A 16,216-nucleotide genomic window follows, 5' to 3' on the forward strand; every position below is an offset into this window, starting at 1 on the left:
AGTATTCTAATTTGTTGAGATAGTGAATTGCTGGGTTTTTGTTAAATGTGAGCCAAAATCTTCACAATTAAAATAACAAAAGACTTAAACTACTTCAGTCTGTGTGCACTGAATTTATTTAATACACGAGCTTCACAATTTGAGTTGAATTACTGAAATTAACTTTTCCACGACATTCTAATTTATTGAGATGCACCTGTATATAATGAAACTACAGTATAATGAAAATTCTGTCATTAATTACTCGCACTCATGTCATTCCAAACCTGTAAGACCTTAGTTCATAATTTGCAAGACAAATTATGATATTTTTGATGAAATCCGATAGCTTTCTGACTCTGCATAGACAGTAATGGAACTACCATATTCAAGGCCCAGAAAGGTATTAAGGACGTCTTTAAAATAATGTGACATCAATGGTTCAACCTTCATTTTATGAAGCTACGAGAATACTTTTTGTGCACAAGGAAAACAAAAATAACAGCTTTATTCAACAATTTGTTCTCTTCCGTATCAGTCTTCGATGCACATTCAGAAATTGTTGAATAAAGTTATTACTTTTGTTTCTTTGTGCACAAAAAGCTTCATAAAATTATGGTTGAACCACTGATGTCACATGGACTATTTTAACAATGTTTTTTTTGGCCTTAATTGTGTCAATTGTGTTGCTGTTGCTGCTCAGAAAGCTCTCAGATTTCACCAAAATATCTTAATTTGTGTTCTGAAGATGAATAAAGGTCTTACGGGTTTGGAACGACATAAAGGTGAGTAATTAGTGACAGAATTTTCATTTTTTGAGTAAACTATCACTTTAAGACTTTATAATAATGATAGTAATAAAAATAGTAATAATACAAATGCAAAACAGGAAAAGAAAGAAAAAAGGAATAAAAAGAAAAGGTTAATTTCTTCACAACAAATGTCTTCAGGACCAGCCGATTTGACTTTAGAACATAGCTGACCTCAGTTTCCACTAGAAAGCCTGTCATTATTCAAGACCAGTCAAGCAGAGAGTTTTGAGATATTTCACAATTCACAAACAAGCAGAGACCAAAAAAGACAGTAAAGAAAAAATGCTGACAGCACGATGGTTTTATCATTTGCTATGAAGCCATTTGTCTTACTTGTCATAATTCAAACAGCAACCATTAGTCATGAATCTAAAAAAAAAAAAAAAAAATCTCTCAGCATAATTAGAGGCAACTACAAACATTATACTTAGCATTGTGTCAGTCAAGGCTAAAGATTACTGTCTGCTACACACTACAGCACTAAGCTTACCAAACCGAACCAATCCATTAACAGCTGGAGTTATAAGTTAACCCAAGTTAATTAAATCCACCATAGGTTCTGGACCGATATTATAATCAGAGGTTCTTTAAACAGCAATGTGTGTGCCATATTTGGCCCATATGTTCCAACGGGTTATTTATTTTCCCAGATTGGCTTGTGGTGATGTCATTCATAGTGCCCAAAGGGTCAATGTTCCCCAGTGTGTGCCAGTAGAAACAGGTTGTATTGTTGGGTGAATAGTCCAATACATGAGTGTGTGTTTAAGTACCCATGAACAGCATGACATCATCTGGCATATGTTTCAGTGCAGAACACAAGCAGCAATGTTGGGGCTGCTATTCTAGTCTCAGAATTTTTTTTAAAGATAAATTTAAATATCTTGATAGTTTTAAGGTTTCCCTCCAGGCAAAAGAGTGCCAAGAGCACTATTATGTCCAAATCGACAACAGGCCTGCTCTTGTCAGCCAGCCAGCAGACAGGCACTACTCCTAACTCACGTCGGGTGTTTTCCTTGGATGCCTGAGATTTTTTTTTCCAGCCTGGATGCGGGAAGCCATTGAAGCTTTCATGTCTGTTTATCAAAAGAGAATGTTACTTTCATAAAGAAAAAGAGAGACAACAATGGAGAGTGAATGTAGTGTACCAACTTTCCCTTTCTAATTATCAAAGATGCATAAATCATACTGATGCCAGGTAGTCTCATTATTTTTCTTCCTTGCTAACATAATATTACCATGGTTTCTGCTTCACTGTTTGGATCAACAGCCATTTGAGGAGACAAAGCACCCCACAATGTGTCATTACAGGCAGCTGTGCGCTGTTTACAATCTCAATGTTCATATTTGTGGCATGTTTATATCTAGACATCCCATCTGAATCTCACGACCACTGCAAAGCTATTTGGACATAAAAAAAAAAGAACCTGATTTGATGATTAGGCTATTTCTTGATTTATAGTTTTGCCTCCAGCTGTCTGTCTGCCTGACACTGACATTGCCGATTACATTACAGATGTGACTGAGTGTAAAGTAAGTGGTAATACAGTGCATTACGAATCTCACTGGCCTGGAGGCACTAAGGGGGCCTCAGAAGTAAAAGGTGCCAACCTCCAGTCAAACCCCCTCAAGATGACAAGGACAAAATTTTCTCAATATTTAGATTTTTTTTGCACCCTCAGATTCCAGATATTCAAATAGTTTTATCTCAGCCAAATATTGTCCTATCCGAACAAATCATACATAAATGTAAAGCTTATTTATTTAGCTTTCGGACGATGTTGACCCTTATGACTGGTTTTGTGGTCCAGGGTCACATATAGATAAAACCCCATTTTTTAAAGATATCTTCTTTTGTTTTCCACAGAAGAGTCAGACATACAGGTTGGAAACAGAATGAGGTTCAGCACATGAGGACAGTATTTTAATTTTTGGTGAACTATCCCTTTAGGACATCACTGAATTCAATCATATGGTGGTCACATGGTGCAAAACTTACAGTATCTCATCGAAAGACAGAGACCAATGTTTTTTAATGTGATGTGAGAAAAATGTACTTAATAATATTATTAAACATTTCTGTTAATCTAAGGCTTTAATAAACTATTCTGGTTAGTGAATAAGCACAACCCTTCATCCAAGACTTTTAGACTTAGTATGTTATTCATATAGAAACATATGGTCCTATTTTCCTTTATCCTCAGTCACAACAATCCTGAATTCAAAGGCATTTAATAATAAATACAATGGAAAAGACAAATGTTTGGTTTTTGTTATCCAGCATGTGATAATCTTGTGTTTTATGGAAAACAAGAGCATTAGCCAAATATGATCTCCTACAGGGCTAATACATAAAAAATTGTTTTCATAAAAACATTGTATGATGTCAAATAACCTTATGGGTTGAACAGAAGGGATATTATCAGTGATAATTGTGTATTGTTAAAAAACAAGTGCTTTTAATATGTGACATGATGCTTTTGTTTTAGGTTCAACACAACTGTGAGTTCAAAGAAACCTGCATGCATCCAACTCAAACAAATGAATCTGGTTGGAAAAATGAGAGACCACTAAACAAAAGAACGCGATTCATCATATCTGTCAAAAGATCCAAAGCAACTCAAGTACAGTAAAAGCAGCTTTGACCAACCCAATCGAAGATACACTTTCAAAAGCTTGACATCACAGCACCAAGCACGTGTTTGTCATCGCAGCAGTTTGTGCCGTGTGAAAAGCCATGAAAAGTTTGTTTACATGCACTTTTCACACACCTCCATGGTAGGCGGCATTCACATGATGTCATCTGTCAGAATCATTGGCGATCATATTTTCATCACATTTCCCGGTGTGTTTTGATTTTGCTAAAACAACAGAACCTGCATGAGCACGAGCATAACTATCATAACTAACAATACATTTTTAAATAACCTGCCGTCCACCTCACAAAGACAAGTGCTGGTTATAAAGCAACAGTACCTGGAGAAGCATTGTGTGTGCATGACATAATATTCGGTCTGAACCTGTGGAGCTTAAATAGGCTTTTCATGGCACGCTGTAGCACACAGACTCTCAGTGATTACATTCACTCTTCAGCTGGATTTAATAAACCTGTTCATCTCTCAGTCTGACCGTAAAATCTGTGCTATTAATGCCAAGTCTACCTTTCTGTAGGTTTGCTGAGATCACAGAAGGTTGATTAAAACAATAATAAAAAAAGAGATAAACTAATAAAGTCTCTCAATTATCCCAAGGAGAGTGCGTCGCGGTTCTGGGTTTTACAAGTTAGATGAAACATGAGCAAACAGACGTTTGGTACCTAACAAGATCCTTGTGGTTTGTTAAGATTGTTTAGAGCCAAAATTCTCTAATGAGTCTCTTACAAGCTTTATACACTTTTGGAGAAAGTATAAAGGAACTTGAGTAGTTTTAATGAGAGATCAACCAAAATCGCTTGTTTATGACCGCTATTATTTAATCAGTAAAACAAACACTTTTTTTAATTATTTAGATTTGCTTTCTGCCACACTAAAACTGAAAGATCATCTACTAACAACAAATATTTACACATTATGAATATTTAATGATTTGTATTTTTCTTAACAATAATAATAATAAATATGAATGTGATATGTATTTGTGTAATTATATTTATACAGAGTTGTTTTGCAGTCTAAATTGTCACAAATTAATTTTCTGGTTAATACCAATTAGCCTTTTTTCAGCCAACAACCGCAGGGCTCTAGATTAACTTTTTGCACTGGTTGCACTGGTGCACCTAACATTTTTTCTTAGGTGCACCAGCACAAAAGTTAGGTGCACCCAAATTTTCGACTGCATCGCATTTAACACCGCAGTTCTACAAGTTCACTTTTTTTTTTTAATCGCTGTCCATATAGGCAATATTGACTTGTAAATGATTAACTAACAATCTAGTCAACATAAAGTTCTTTATTTGAAGCACAATTCTACAAGAAAGGTAAATTACTGAAAAAGTGCTGGTGCTTAAAGTGCTTCACTGAGCTGAAATTTAAACTTAAAACATCTCAAGATAAAAGAAATAAAAAGAAAATCTAAATTAAGTGTTTTAAGGGATTCAAACTGAACATCTCATGGCTCAATTGTCTTATGGACTATCCTCGATTGCAGTCACATGCCCCTCGGATGGCCAACTCCTGTAGTTTTGCCTTCTTGATCTTTGCCCTTGGCTAAACCAGCTGCCAGACTCTCTCTAGCATCAAAATCTTCCAGACTTGGCCCCTCTACACTGATTCTTTTCAGCTCTTCCACTGTGTCTGAATGAAGGGATGCTCTAGTGTCTGATTTGAACAGCTAAACAGTCCCTAAACAGCTTACTACTGTCTCAGCTATCAAAATAGTTCAGTTTTGTATGTAATAGCAAAGTGATTATTTCGTTTTATTTTTTAAGTTAATTTAGAAAAACGTTTGGAGCATTTTTTTGTTTGTTAAATATAAGTTTTAGTTTTTTTTTTTTTAGTAATGATCAAGCGGCCAGCGTTAGACAGTGAGCCCATGTTTGATCAATTTAGCCTTCTCAAATCATCACGACTTGCCTAAAATAAAATCTATAGATATAAAAGAGTTCAAGCATATAACAATGTTTAAACGTTAGACCCAGATAAACATGCGCTATATCCAATAGTTTGTGCGGAGACGCTTCAGGACATGGAGACGCCAGTGTGATCACTTGCATTTTTTCAGTGGATACGCCGTCATTTTTGCTCATAAAGGTAAAAGTAATACATCATTCATAACTGCAAAGGGTCTTTTATGTGTGTGCACTTACAATATCAACAAAACGTTGTGCTTTTATAAAATAAAGAAAACAAACACGATGCGCTTTCTGCATCTCATCTTTAACAGGAGTACAAAAATGAACCGAAACTCAGTGAAAACATGCCTCACAGACATGAAAAATATATCTATAGAAAGCTTTAAATGATTACTTAACGAAATAAAAGAAATCGAAAAAAAAAACTCTTTCATTATAATCATAATCCGTAAAGATGCACTTCTCTCTAAAGGCGCGTCTAATGAGATGGCGAGTCAAGATCAGCAACTTCATCCTTGCGACACAGACTCAGAAAACACTAGTTTATAAATAAATAATTCAAATATCTCCTTACTGTTTCCCCCGTCATATTTATGGTAATTACTTTTCCCGGTGCTTTGCGGCAAGGTTGAGCCTATTGCGTGTATTTGCATGGAGAACTGTTCAGCTGCGCTGCTGCTGGCGGGACAATAAACACTGTCGAGTCGCTCTTGACAGTCGCGGTAGCACGGTCTCGTGTTGTACCCACCAGAGCAGCAATTTTTTTCATCACTAATTGATGGATGCTAAAAAATAAAAGTAAGGAGAAGTCTAAAACAGGCGGGAGGCCCGGCCCGCGTCTAAACTATGACGTGAAAATTATCCCGAAGCCCGGCTCGAGGGGTGTAAAAAAGTTGGGGTCCGTCGGGCTCGGGCTGAAATGCAGGGCTCTAGTGTCTGTTGTTGAACCACAGGGAGACTTTTTTTCCCTCGAATGGCTGGTCGCACCGGTGCGACCTCTGATTTTTTTTAGTCGCACCATTGAGAAATTAGGTCGCATGTGCGACCAAATTGGTCACACTCTAGAGCCCTGAACTGATATTTAAATAACATGTATGCATAGTTGTTTTGTAATCTTATGGTCACAAATTCATTTTCTGATCAATACCAATTACCCGATAATTGTTTTGTTTCAGACAATAACCGATATTAACATTGTATTGATTAGAATTACAATTAAATGTTGAAATTAATTTATTTTAAAAATACAATTGTATACTAAAATAAAATAAAAAAATCAATACTATTTTGTCTAAAAACAATCAAAGTGAAAAACAATCTTTTCAAATGCTACAAGAAGGGTAATGAGCATGCATACATTTGTATGCACTATTGTTTGACATATATTCAACATAAAATTTATTTTTAATATATATAAATATATCCTGCATCCTTTGATGGCAATACTATAAAAATCTGGGCAAGGCAAAAAATAATAATCTAGTTGCTAGTATGGTACTAGAGAAAGCAAAAAGCTGATTATTTTGCAATGCAATGTTTGCTGATAAAACCCTGGGAGACATTGCAAGTTTGCCAGTTTTAACTAAACACGCTCCCATTGTACAAATTAAGCATAAACACAATTTAATTGCAGTCAAAGAACATCAGGTTTAACATGAGCATCATTTGTCAAATCCATCTGCTTGTGCATATACATGCAAAGGAACCTATTGCCAATTTTAAAGAATTCAGAAATGAATTCAGTCCAATATACATTTGTTTGTGGAGATGATGGCATCCTCTACCTTCTCCCAAGACTGCTGGAACTAATTGCCCTCACATCTGCCACAAATCTGTTAAACATGTGTTTGGACAAAACAGCAAGAACGGGTGAGGTGCTTCATGCAGCAATCATATGGAGTCAAAATAATGCCGTATATATACGCAAAAAAATAAAGTTTTGCAAAAGAAAATAAAGTTTTGCAAACGAAAATTAAAGTATTGAGGAAAATAATTTTGCTTTTTGCAAACAAAAATAAAGAATTGCAAAACATAAATGATACCGCGCGAAAGCAATGATTTTGCAATACATATTTTCCATGGTCATGTCTATTATTTTATTTGCAACACTGATTTTATTTTGCGTGTCAGTCTAGTTTGAGCGTGCGCTGCAGTTTTTCCTGTGCGCTTAATTTTTCTGCGCGTCTCGCTTTGTGGGTGGCTGTTTTGACGTGGGGGTGGAGTCAAGGGGCAGGGGCGTGTACAACATGCCTCCCTGGAAGTGACGTCATAGGCCCGAGACGCAGCTCACTGATCCAGGTACTGTCATGATGAGCAGATGCATGCGAGTGGATCGCTTCCTTTTATTCACTAGCATTAAAACATGCATGGTTTAGTTTTATAAACTTTATTAACAAATGTATATGTGTATTAGCAGCGTTTGCTCAAGTTCAAGAAGTTGTTACCATGCACATCTGCTGTTTATTTCTCTCGATGTGCACTCTTTTATTGGCATAAAATTGGCTTGACGTTGGACGTTCGATATTCGCAAATCTAGGGACCGTCTCTAAAGTTACATGCGAAACTACTATACACTTCTCTAACGTCAATAGCATGCAAGGAGAATGACTAACAGTCATGAAAACAACTGTTAACTGTTCATCCTGGTGTCAACTATAATGCACACCTTTTATATTTTTTGTGATAAATTATTAAAATAAAATGTAAATCATATGTAAAATATTGCTACTTTTCATTACCAAATGGACGTAAACACTAATTTAAAGCTCAAACGAAAAGTAGTGATATTTTATGTTTGTTTTACAGTTTATTTGAATAATTATGAAAAATATGAACTGTGTGCATTATAGTTGACACGAAGATGAACACTACCTAGATTAACATTATGAAAGTGAGTAATTCTGTTCAAATGCTATTGAGCTTTAAATTTGTATTTAAGTGCATTCGGTAATGAAAAGTAGCAATATTTTACATATGATTTACAGTTTATTTGAATAATTATGAAAAAATATGAATGGTTTGCATTATAGTTGACACCTAGATGAACACTTTACAGTATGTTTTATGAAAGTGAGTCATTCTGTTCAAATGCTATTGAGCTTCAAATTATGGCATATTTTAAATTTGAGCCCATTCGGTAATGAAAATTAGCAATATTTTACATTTGATTTACAGTTTATTTTAATAATTATCAAAAAATATAAAAGGTGTGCATTATAGTTGACACCTGGATAAACAGTTAACAGTTGTTTTTATGACTGTTAGTCATTCTCCTTGCATGCTATTGACGTTAGATATGTGTATAGTAGTTTTGCATGTAACTTTAGAGACGGTCCCTAGATTTGCGAATATCGAACGTCCAACGTCAAGCCAACTATATGCCAGTAACACACTTTTATAGCATTAAAATGTGTATTGTTTCATATGGTTAACTGCATGTGTATTAACAGTGTTTGTTTAAGATCTCTTAACCTGTGGGAGGACGCCAGCGCACAGAAGCGTTCTTTGTTCACATTAGTTCAGAGTTAGCCTACTGCTAGTTTTAATGTAAAATTATGCAATTCACTTCATAAACTATAACGTACATCATTAAAGATTTCTACGACTCAAGTTTTATATCGATCTCGACTTCGTTTTTCATTTACATAACTCCTGGCATAAATTAATAAATGATTGTCATTGTAAGATAAAAAAAAAAATGAAGCTCGAATCTTTTTGGTTTAATTTTTCCCATGAGTTTAATGCATAAACAAACCCGCGTGACCATAGCAACCTGAGATTATCAGAGATTGATCAAATATTTTTATCCATCCCTCAGTCCGTTGATCGTGTATTTTTATGTAATATATGTGCATATAAGGCTTTTATTATTTTTATCATTATATATATATAATATATCCAAGTGGATGCTGCACACTGCTGGTGGTTGAGGAGAGACCCTCCACATGATCGTACAGCGAATTGGGTGTACAACAATACATTATAAAGCGCTATATAAATGCATCATTCATTTATTCATATAGGCTAACCGTATATAATAATTGATAATACCATTATATTAAATAGGGCTATATTTTTATATTTATTGTTATGCTTATTTCCCCTTTTAATTCGTGTATTGCTTACCTAATTAACGTTCTTTGTTAAATTAGTGTTTTCATTTACAAATGAAACTAGCGAATTATTCATTTATAATTCTAGTATTTCTTATTATAGGGTTATTGTAGAGTAATTACCTCTAAAGTGCACTTCCAGTAAAAAATCTTTATTGGCATGTCGGGCTTTTACAGTATAGGCTTTTATTTACAAAACTCTTCAGGGCTGCGTTTTCCCAAAAGCATCGTTAAAACTAGCAGTAACTCTGAACTAATGTGAACAAAGAACGCTTTCTGTGCGCTGGCGTCCTCCACAGGTTAAGAGATTTTAAACAAACAATGTTAATACAATGCACTTAACCAAATGAAACAATACACATTTTAATGCTAGAAAAGTGTGCACATCGAGAGAAATAAACAGCAGATGTGCATGGTAACAACTTCTTTAACTTGAGCAAACGCTGCTAATACACATAGGCTATACATTTGTTAATAAAGTTAATAAAACGAAACCATGCATGTTTTAATGCTAGCGAATAAAAGGAAGCGATCCACTCGCATGCATCTGCTCATCATGACAGTACCTGGATCAGTGAGCTGCGTCTCGGGCCGATGACGTCACCTTCCAGGGAGGAATGTTGTACACGCCCCTGCCCCCTTGACTCCACCCCCACGTCAAAACAGCGCCACAAAGCGAGACGCGCAGAAAAATTAAGCGCACAGGAAAAACTGCAGCGCACGCTCAAACTAGACGGACACGCAAAATAAAATCAGTGTTGCAAATAAAATTGTAAATATGATCATAGAAAATATGTATTGCAAAATCATTGCTTTCGCACGGTATTATTTATGTTTTGCAATTCTTTATTTTTGTCTGCAAAAAGCAAAATTATTTTTTCCTCAATACTTTAATTTTTGTTTGCAAAACTTTATTTTCTTTTGCAAAACTTTATTTTTTTGCGTATATATGTGATATTATATTGACTCCATACAATCACTGTTCAGTGTTTAACGTGTGTGTGCGTTCACACTGGTTCAGCCCTCATGTTTGGAAAAACAGCAGTTGTGTGATTTAAACAGGCAGGGTGTCAAAGTAGTTAATTTCTGAAGTACCTGAACCTGCTCCTATACAGTTAAACTTGAAACAACAGCGGCTCCCAGAGGGAAACACTGAACATCAAACATATTGATAAAACATTTACAAAAATGAACTTTCAACATCAAGACAATAAGTTAACATTTCCTATGTATGAGAGAAAGTTTAAATTTCCATCACTTATTATAAGATCATATCTTAGAATTAAAATGTACATAAAAATGAAATACAAAAGTTAGACTGGATCTACCATTTACAAAATAAAAAAAATATTTAAACATTCAAATTAGCAACAATAATGGCCAGTCAGCCACCTTGTAACGCGCTATTCTCAAGAAGTGTAAACAAACGAACATAATACTCTATTAGGTACAATAATTACAGTAATTAATTACATTTTGACGTCTTACCTGTCAGCAGCATCCCCGAGCCGCTCTCCACATCTGGTGCTTCAGTTGGACCGCTGTCCAGGATGGTGGCTTTTACAAGAGTAAATAAAACAGCTGTCCACAGTACTGACGCGAGCATCATTTCTGCCTAATTTATAAAGCAGTAAGACAGGCACTGTGATTGTTCATCGCATTTTAATTGCTTAGAGGTTAAAGAGAACGGTCTGAGGACGTTAATAATGTAGTGACGCCTGCCTGCCGTTTAAGTTTGACCGCTTTACCGCAGCGCCTCAACGTCACTGTGCTCACCTTGCGAACACCGCGAGCTTGCCGCCAAACACCTTCATCCGTATAGTATTTGCTCGAGGGGCTCCGCCCACGCCCTCGCCACAGGCCAATGAGAAGCAGCATCTCAAGTCTCATTAACATCTCAGTGCGCGAGAACGGCTGAGGAGGACTGTGCTGGATCAAAGTACTAATTATTAAATAATCAAATAATCAAATAAAAAAAATTAACATTTTAAAAATAGTAATACGACACTAAATAATATAAAGATAACATATATTGTCATATAGGCTATATTACATATGATAATATACATAAACTGTATATACGAGTGCATAATTCAGTGTTTTAGTGCAAATATGTTCTACTTGTGCTTGAAATGTAAGAATTATGCAATTACTTGTGATATTCTTCATTTATAAGTCACTTTAGATTAAAAAAATGTCTGCTAAATAAAATGTACAGGCAAATAAGTAAAAACTAAAATTCTATTAACATTTTAATATTTAATAATTCAATGATTAATATTAACAATCTAAAATATATTCATTTAATTGTTTATTTTTAGACATTAGGCTGATGATGCATGGGGCAACTTTTTGAGCAATTTTGCCTGGCAACTTTTTTGAGTAATGTTGCTTCAACACTTTCCAGTTGAGAATGGGTAACACATTTCTATTGTGATATTTTAGATCGGCTGTGGGCCCTGTGTCTCATCTGAATGGCTGTTGACAGCAAAATTTCCCAAAGTTCCCGAACATTGCTCAAAAAGTTGCCCAGTGTATAATTTATTTATTCATTTTTTGTAATTTGCATTGTATATGACACAAACATTTTTTATTAACAAATTAAAATCGAAAAGAAAAGATTAAATTAAGGCAACAAATTTTTTTTTTCAAAGTTTTATTTCCATATATCTCTCAATTCAGTGATGCTTTTTCATACAAAATGTAAATGGTAGAAATGATACGACTGATAAGAGTCAATGAGCAGAAATATATGGCATCATAGATCGATCATCAGATCACAGAAGTGAGGCAGTCGTCTCTGTGCATCGCTCCACTGTTTTCAACATCTCTTTTACAACAAACTGAGAAGTGAAGGGTCTTCTAATTTTCTCCCAGAAATCCAGGGCTAAGTGTATCAAACATTGTCTCTAAAAAAAAAAAAAAATCAACAGCCAATTAACTCCCATAGAAAAACATGGATGAAGGTATACAATTTCCTACATGCACATACGTATGTCATCATAACATGCAAACATGACATCATCCAAAGAGATTAGCCACAGGTCAGTTGGACAAAGTATACAGCACACAGACACAAACTAGTGCTGTAATAAATTTGGCACCTGGCATATATATATATATGTGTGTGTGTATATTTTTTTCTGTTTTTTCAGCTTTTTTTTTTTTTTTTTCTGTTTTTATTTACTTTTTTTTAGGGAGGTAGGGTGTTGTTTAGGTTAAGGGAAGTCATCTCCATCCCAAAACAGAAATGGTGGCCAAAGGTACTGTAGTTCACTAGGACATCACATACTGTAAAAAAATAAAGAAATCAAATGTCTTTACATTAACCTTTCTTTTAGTGACAGCTTGCGTAACACAACATCAATTCCCCATCTATAGTGCAACCATTACAAATACCATTATAATAAATTTATACTTTCAGAGGGCACATCAATATCAAGCACAATCAGCAATGCATCTGCATTAAAATCTGGCATTTTTAGGTGAGCTACACATCCTGTATACTGTATATAAAGATCTCTGTGAAGCGGTGAATTGGTCCCATTGGTGCTAAAGCTAGATTGTGTGGAGTGCAAGTAAAGCTACAGGATGAGGAGCAGTCCTAAAGTGGCATTTTGTTGCATAGCCCCACTGTACTTCAACAGTCAACATTTCCCTGCATTTAGATATTATAAAGCGCAACAGTCAAGTTCTATTGGTAAAAATTCCATTTATTTTCTCCATAGCCACTTTCAGATCGTAACTGCTGAGATTCTTAAGCAGAAATTCCAGGTAAAGAACTAATGTGCCACTCATAATTCTGTAAAGAGATTTGCTAATCACGAAAATCATGTAAGATATGTTTCATTTATTTAGTTTTGTTTCACTAGCTTTATACTATAAGTCTGCAAGTTGTATTTTTGTACACTGTTTTGCTTCAAATACATTTTTGCTTGAAATTCCCATGAAGACAATGAATGGTAAAACACTTCCAGAACCAAGACCACTGAAAACGCAGGCAGCCACTGTTGCGCTCTACTGCAGGCTCACCCTAAAAGTACCACCATGTAATAAACTCTTCAGATAGAAAAGACCCTACTGAAGTCGACAAACTGAAGACATGGCCAGGATCAGAGTAAAATCCATATTCTGAATAAATTAACTTTGATTTAACTCTCATCAAAAACATTACAATATCTCACTACACTCTTGAAAATAAAGTTGCTTAAAAGGTTCTTCACAGTGATGCCATAGAGGAACCATTTTTGGTTCAACAAAGAACCATTCAGTCAAAGGTTCTTTAAAGAACCATCTCTTTCTTACCCTTTTTATAATCTGAAGAACCTTCTTTCCCCACAAAGAACCTTTTGTTAAACAGAAAGGCTCTTCAGATGTTAAAGGTTTTTTATGGAACCATTTAGGCAAAAAAGGTTATTCTATGGCATCGTGAAGCACCTTTATTTTTAAGAGTGTAATTGCAAGAAAACAACATATTCTCTATTAAATATAGTTTGCACTGAATCTTTTGTGATTAATACTGAAGATACAAGAGAAAGTCGACAAAGTGCTTCAGTCTCTCTCACCATCTTCCTCAATTACTGAAAAAGAAAGATATGAGCTCATAATATGCCCTCTGGAAACAACACTGACATCAACAGCAACCAACAAATACAACCTTTCAGTCTTCTATAACTCAACTGCATTAGCTTTTTAATATAGCATCTACAGTATTTTCCCCTGAATCATTTCAGTAACACACTCAGAAAAGACCAACATCATCAACATCCACCTAAAATTTACAACGCTACAGTCTTTGTTTTGTGCAATCTCTTTCCTCAAACACATGCTCAAGTACATCTAAGAAACATATATCAATGACATTTAACCTACAGTGTACAGCATCTGTTCATTGCCTTTTTTTAGGCCAAATGCTTCGTAATGCATCACGCACCAGTGTGGCAATAAAATCTCAAAAGTTTAGGCACTTGGTATCTTACCCCTCGAGAATAAGACAAGGGTTAGACCTTATGTAATGTCCAGATACACTTGGATCATTTACAAGGTACAAAATGGAACACTATGAAAAGATATTCAATCTACTGCAGTCTGATAGAAAAGTGAGTTTAATTTGGCCTTTTTTAAGTAGGTGGGAGCAGACCGTCTGTTTCACTCATGCTAGAGAAAGAAGTAGAATTACTGCAGCGCAAACCTTAAGGTTGTGTGTCCACCAAAGAGTTTTTTGCCACTGAAAATGCCAGCAACTCTTCAGAAAATGCCCCATTGTGGGCACTTTATTGGAGGAGCAGCATTTAGCTGCTTAACTGGCAGACCCATGGTGATTGAAGTGTTCCTCACAAACATGATTTTTTTTTCATATTAATGTTATAATTTGGGGATGTCAGACGATGGTTATTCAATCATTGTACAAGTAGAATGTGATGGTTGGTTGGTGTTGTATTTGTCCCTCCCATCCTCTAATGCAAATGGACCGTCAAGGTAAAAAGTAACAGTGACGAATGCTACATTTTACCCAAAGATGAACACTGTTCAACTCTCAACAACCAGAAACACTGAGCTTGGAACAGACGCTTGCTGCCACGTCACACTAAAATGTGGTGCTCCCACTGCAAACAATTGAAATTATATGCTGGATTCAGAAAAAAACTAAATGTTTTGGTGGACACACTGCCAAAATCCCTAGAAATAACTTTTCAGTCATTGTGTCCTGTGCAAAGAGTCTAAAGAACCTCTCAAATCTCAACATCTAAAGGTCTCCCTTTTTCCACACAACTGTTTCCACCATAGCTTGTGTTTTGGGGCGTCTTCCTCTCTGAGGTCTGAGGTCTTGATCACAGGCACAGCTGATGTGACCATCTCCCTGCATGTGACCCTTGTGGAATCAGCCCTAATAAAATTAAAAGAGGTGGGGAGCGCCACCTGAGGCTAAACTATTCAGTTTGAAACCTATCAAGACCTCCAAGCGCTTTCCATCTTGCCACAACTTTCGTAAACAGTAACAATGACGTCTGTAAACAAGAGAAGAACACCTTTATGAAACCATATAGGCTCAAGCTGATGGTAAACAGTTGTAACAGTGTAAACTGCAGACAGAACTCTTGTTTCCCTCCAAAACTTGGCTGCTCCTCCTAGGTTAAAGATGATAAAACTCACGCTAGATTGAATCATGCTAACACCAGTCATCTCTCTCAGTCTCCTGGTAGCTTCCAGATGCTCTACCGCTCGACCCAGGCGCTGCGTTCACTCCGAGGGAGTAGTGATACCCGTTGGGGACTCCGCTCTGGCTGCGCGAGAGCAGCGTGGAAGTGGGGGCCACACCTGATGAAGTGTGGGCGATGGAGGTTGCAGTCCTAGGGGAGTGGCCCGTGCCGTACGTGCTCAAGGCATCGTGGAAGTCGTCCGATTCAGACAAGTGCGAGTCTTTCTGGAGGGGACCTAAGTTGGGGTCAGAGCCGATACGAGTGACAGGCACAGGAGATTGGCGGTGAGTGCTACCGCTGAGTAGGGCATCATGCTCTGACAGGCCACGACTAAGGCGAGTGGGGCAGGGCCCTGTAGACTGGGCAGTGTTAAGCTGGACCGGAGAGGAGTTGGCAGTCTTGTAGGCAACAGCAGGCCGAGGGGTAAGGGGCGTTTGTGGGAGCTGTCTACGCCCACGGCAGGGTGTGCTGGTGCCTGAGGTATGAACGACTGAAGTTCCTTTAGCTGTGTTAACTCCCTGAAACACAATGCAGAGAAGAGAAAAG

General features: G+C 36.4%; 2 protein-coding genes across 24 annotated transcripts in view; both read right to left on the reverse strand.

Moving 5' to 3' along the window:
* si:ch211-196i2.1 (collagen alpha-1(I) chain) overlaps positions 1-11,293 on the reverse strand; it is a 68,835-nt gene extending 57,542 nt beyond the window's left edge. Inside the window, 1 exon segment of the mRNA XM_042747890.1 lies at positions 10,959-11,293. Within this exon segment, the coding sequence (XP_042603824.1) occupies positions 10,959-11,079 (121 nt within the window). The 5' untranslated portion in view covers positions 11,080-11,293.
* An 828-nt stretch (positions 11,294-12,121) lies between these two features.
* Positions 12,122-16,216, reverse strand: part of cacna1bb (calcium channel, voltage-dependent, N type, alpha 1B subunit, b) — a 99,464-nt gene continuing 95,369 nt past the window's right edge. For 22 of the 23 annotated variants that reach the window (XM_042747747.1, XM_042747746.1, XM_042747751.1 and 19 more), the window contains one exon: positions 13,805-16,188. In XM_042747747.1, the coding sequence (XP_042603681.1) occupies positions 15,640-16,188 (549 nt within the window). In that variant the 3' untranslated portion in view covers positions 13,805-15,639. Of the gene's footprint in view, positions 12,380-13,804; positions 16,189-16,216 lie in introns of those variants that run through there. The other variant, XM_042747731.1, reaches the window with a different exon arrangement.

This window comes from Cyprinus carpio, chromosome B21, assembly GCF_018340385.1.
Source record: "Cyprinus carpio isolate SPL01 chromosome B21, ASM1834038v1, whole genome shotgun sequence".
NCBI classification, from domain to species: domain Eukaryota; kingdom Metazoa; phylum Chordata; class Actinopteri; order Cypriniformes; family Cyprinidae; genus Cyprinus; species Cyprinus carpio.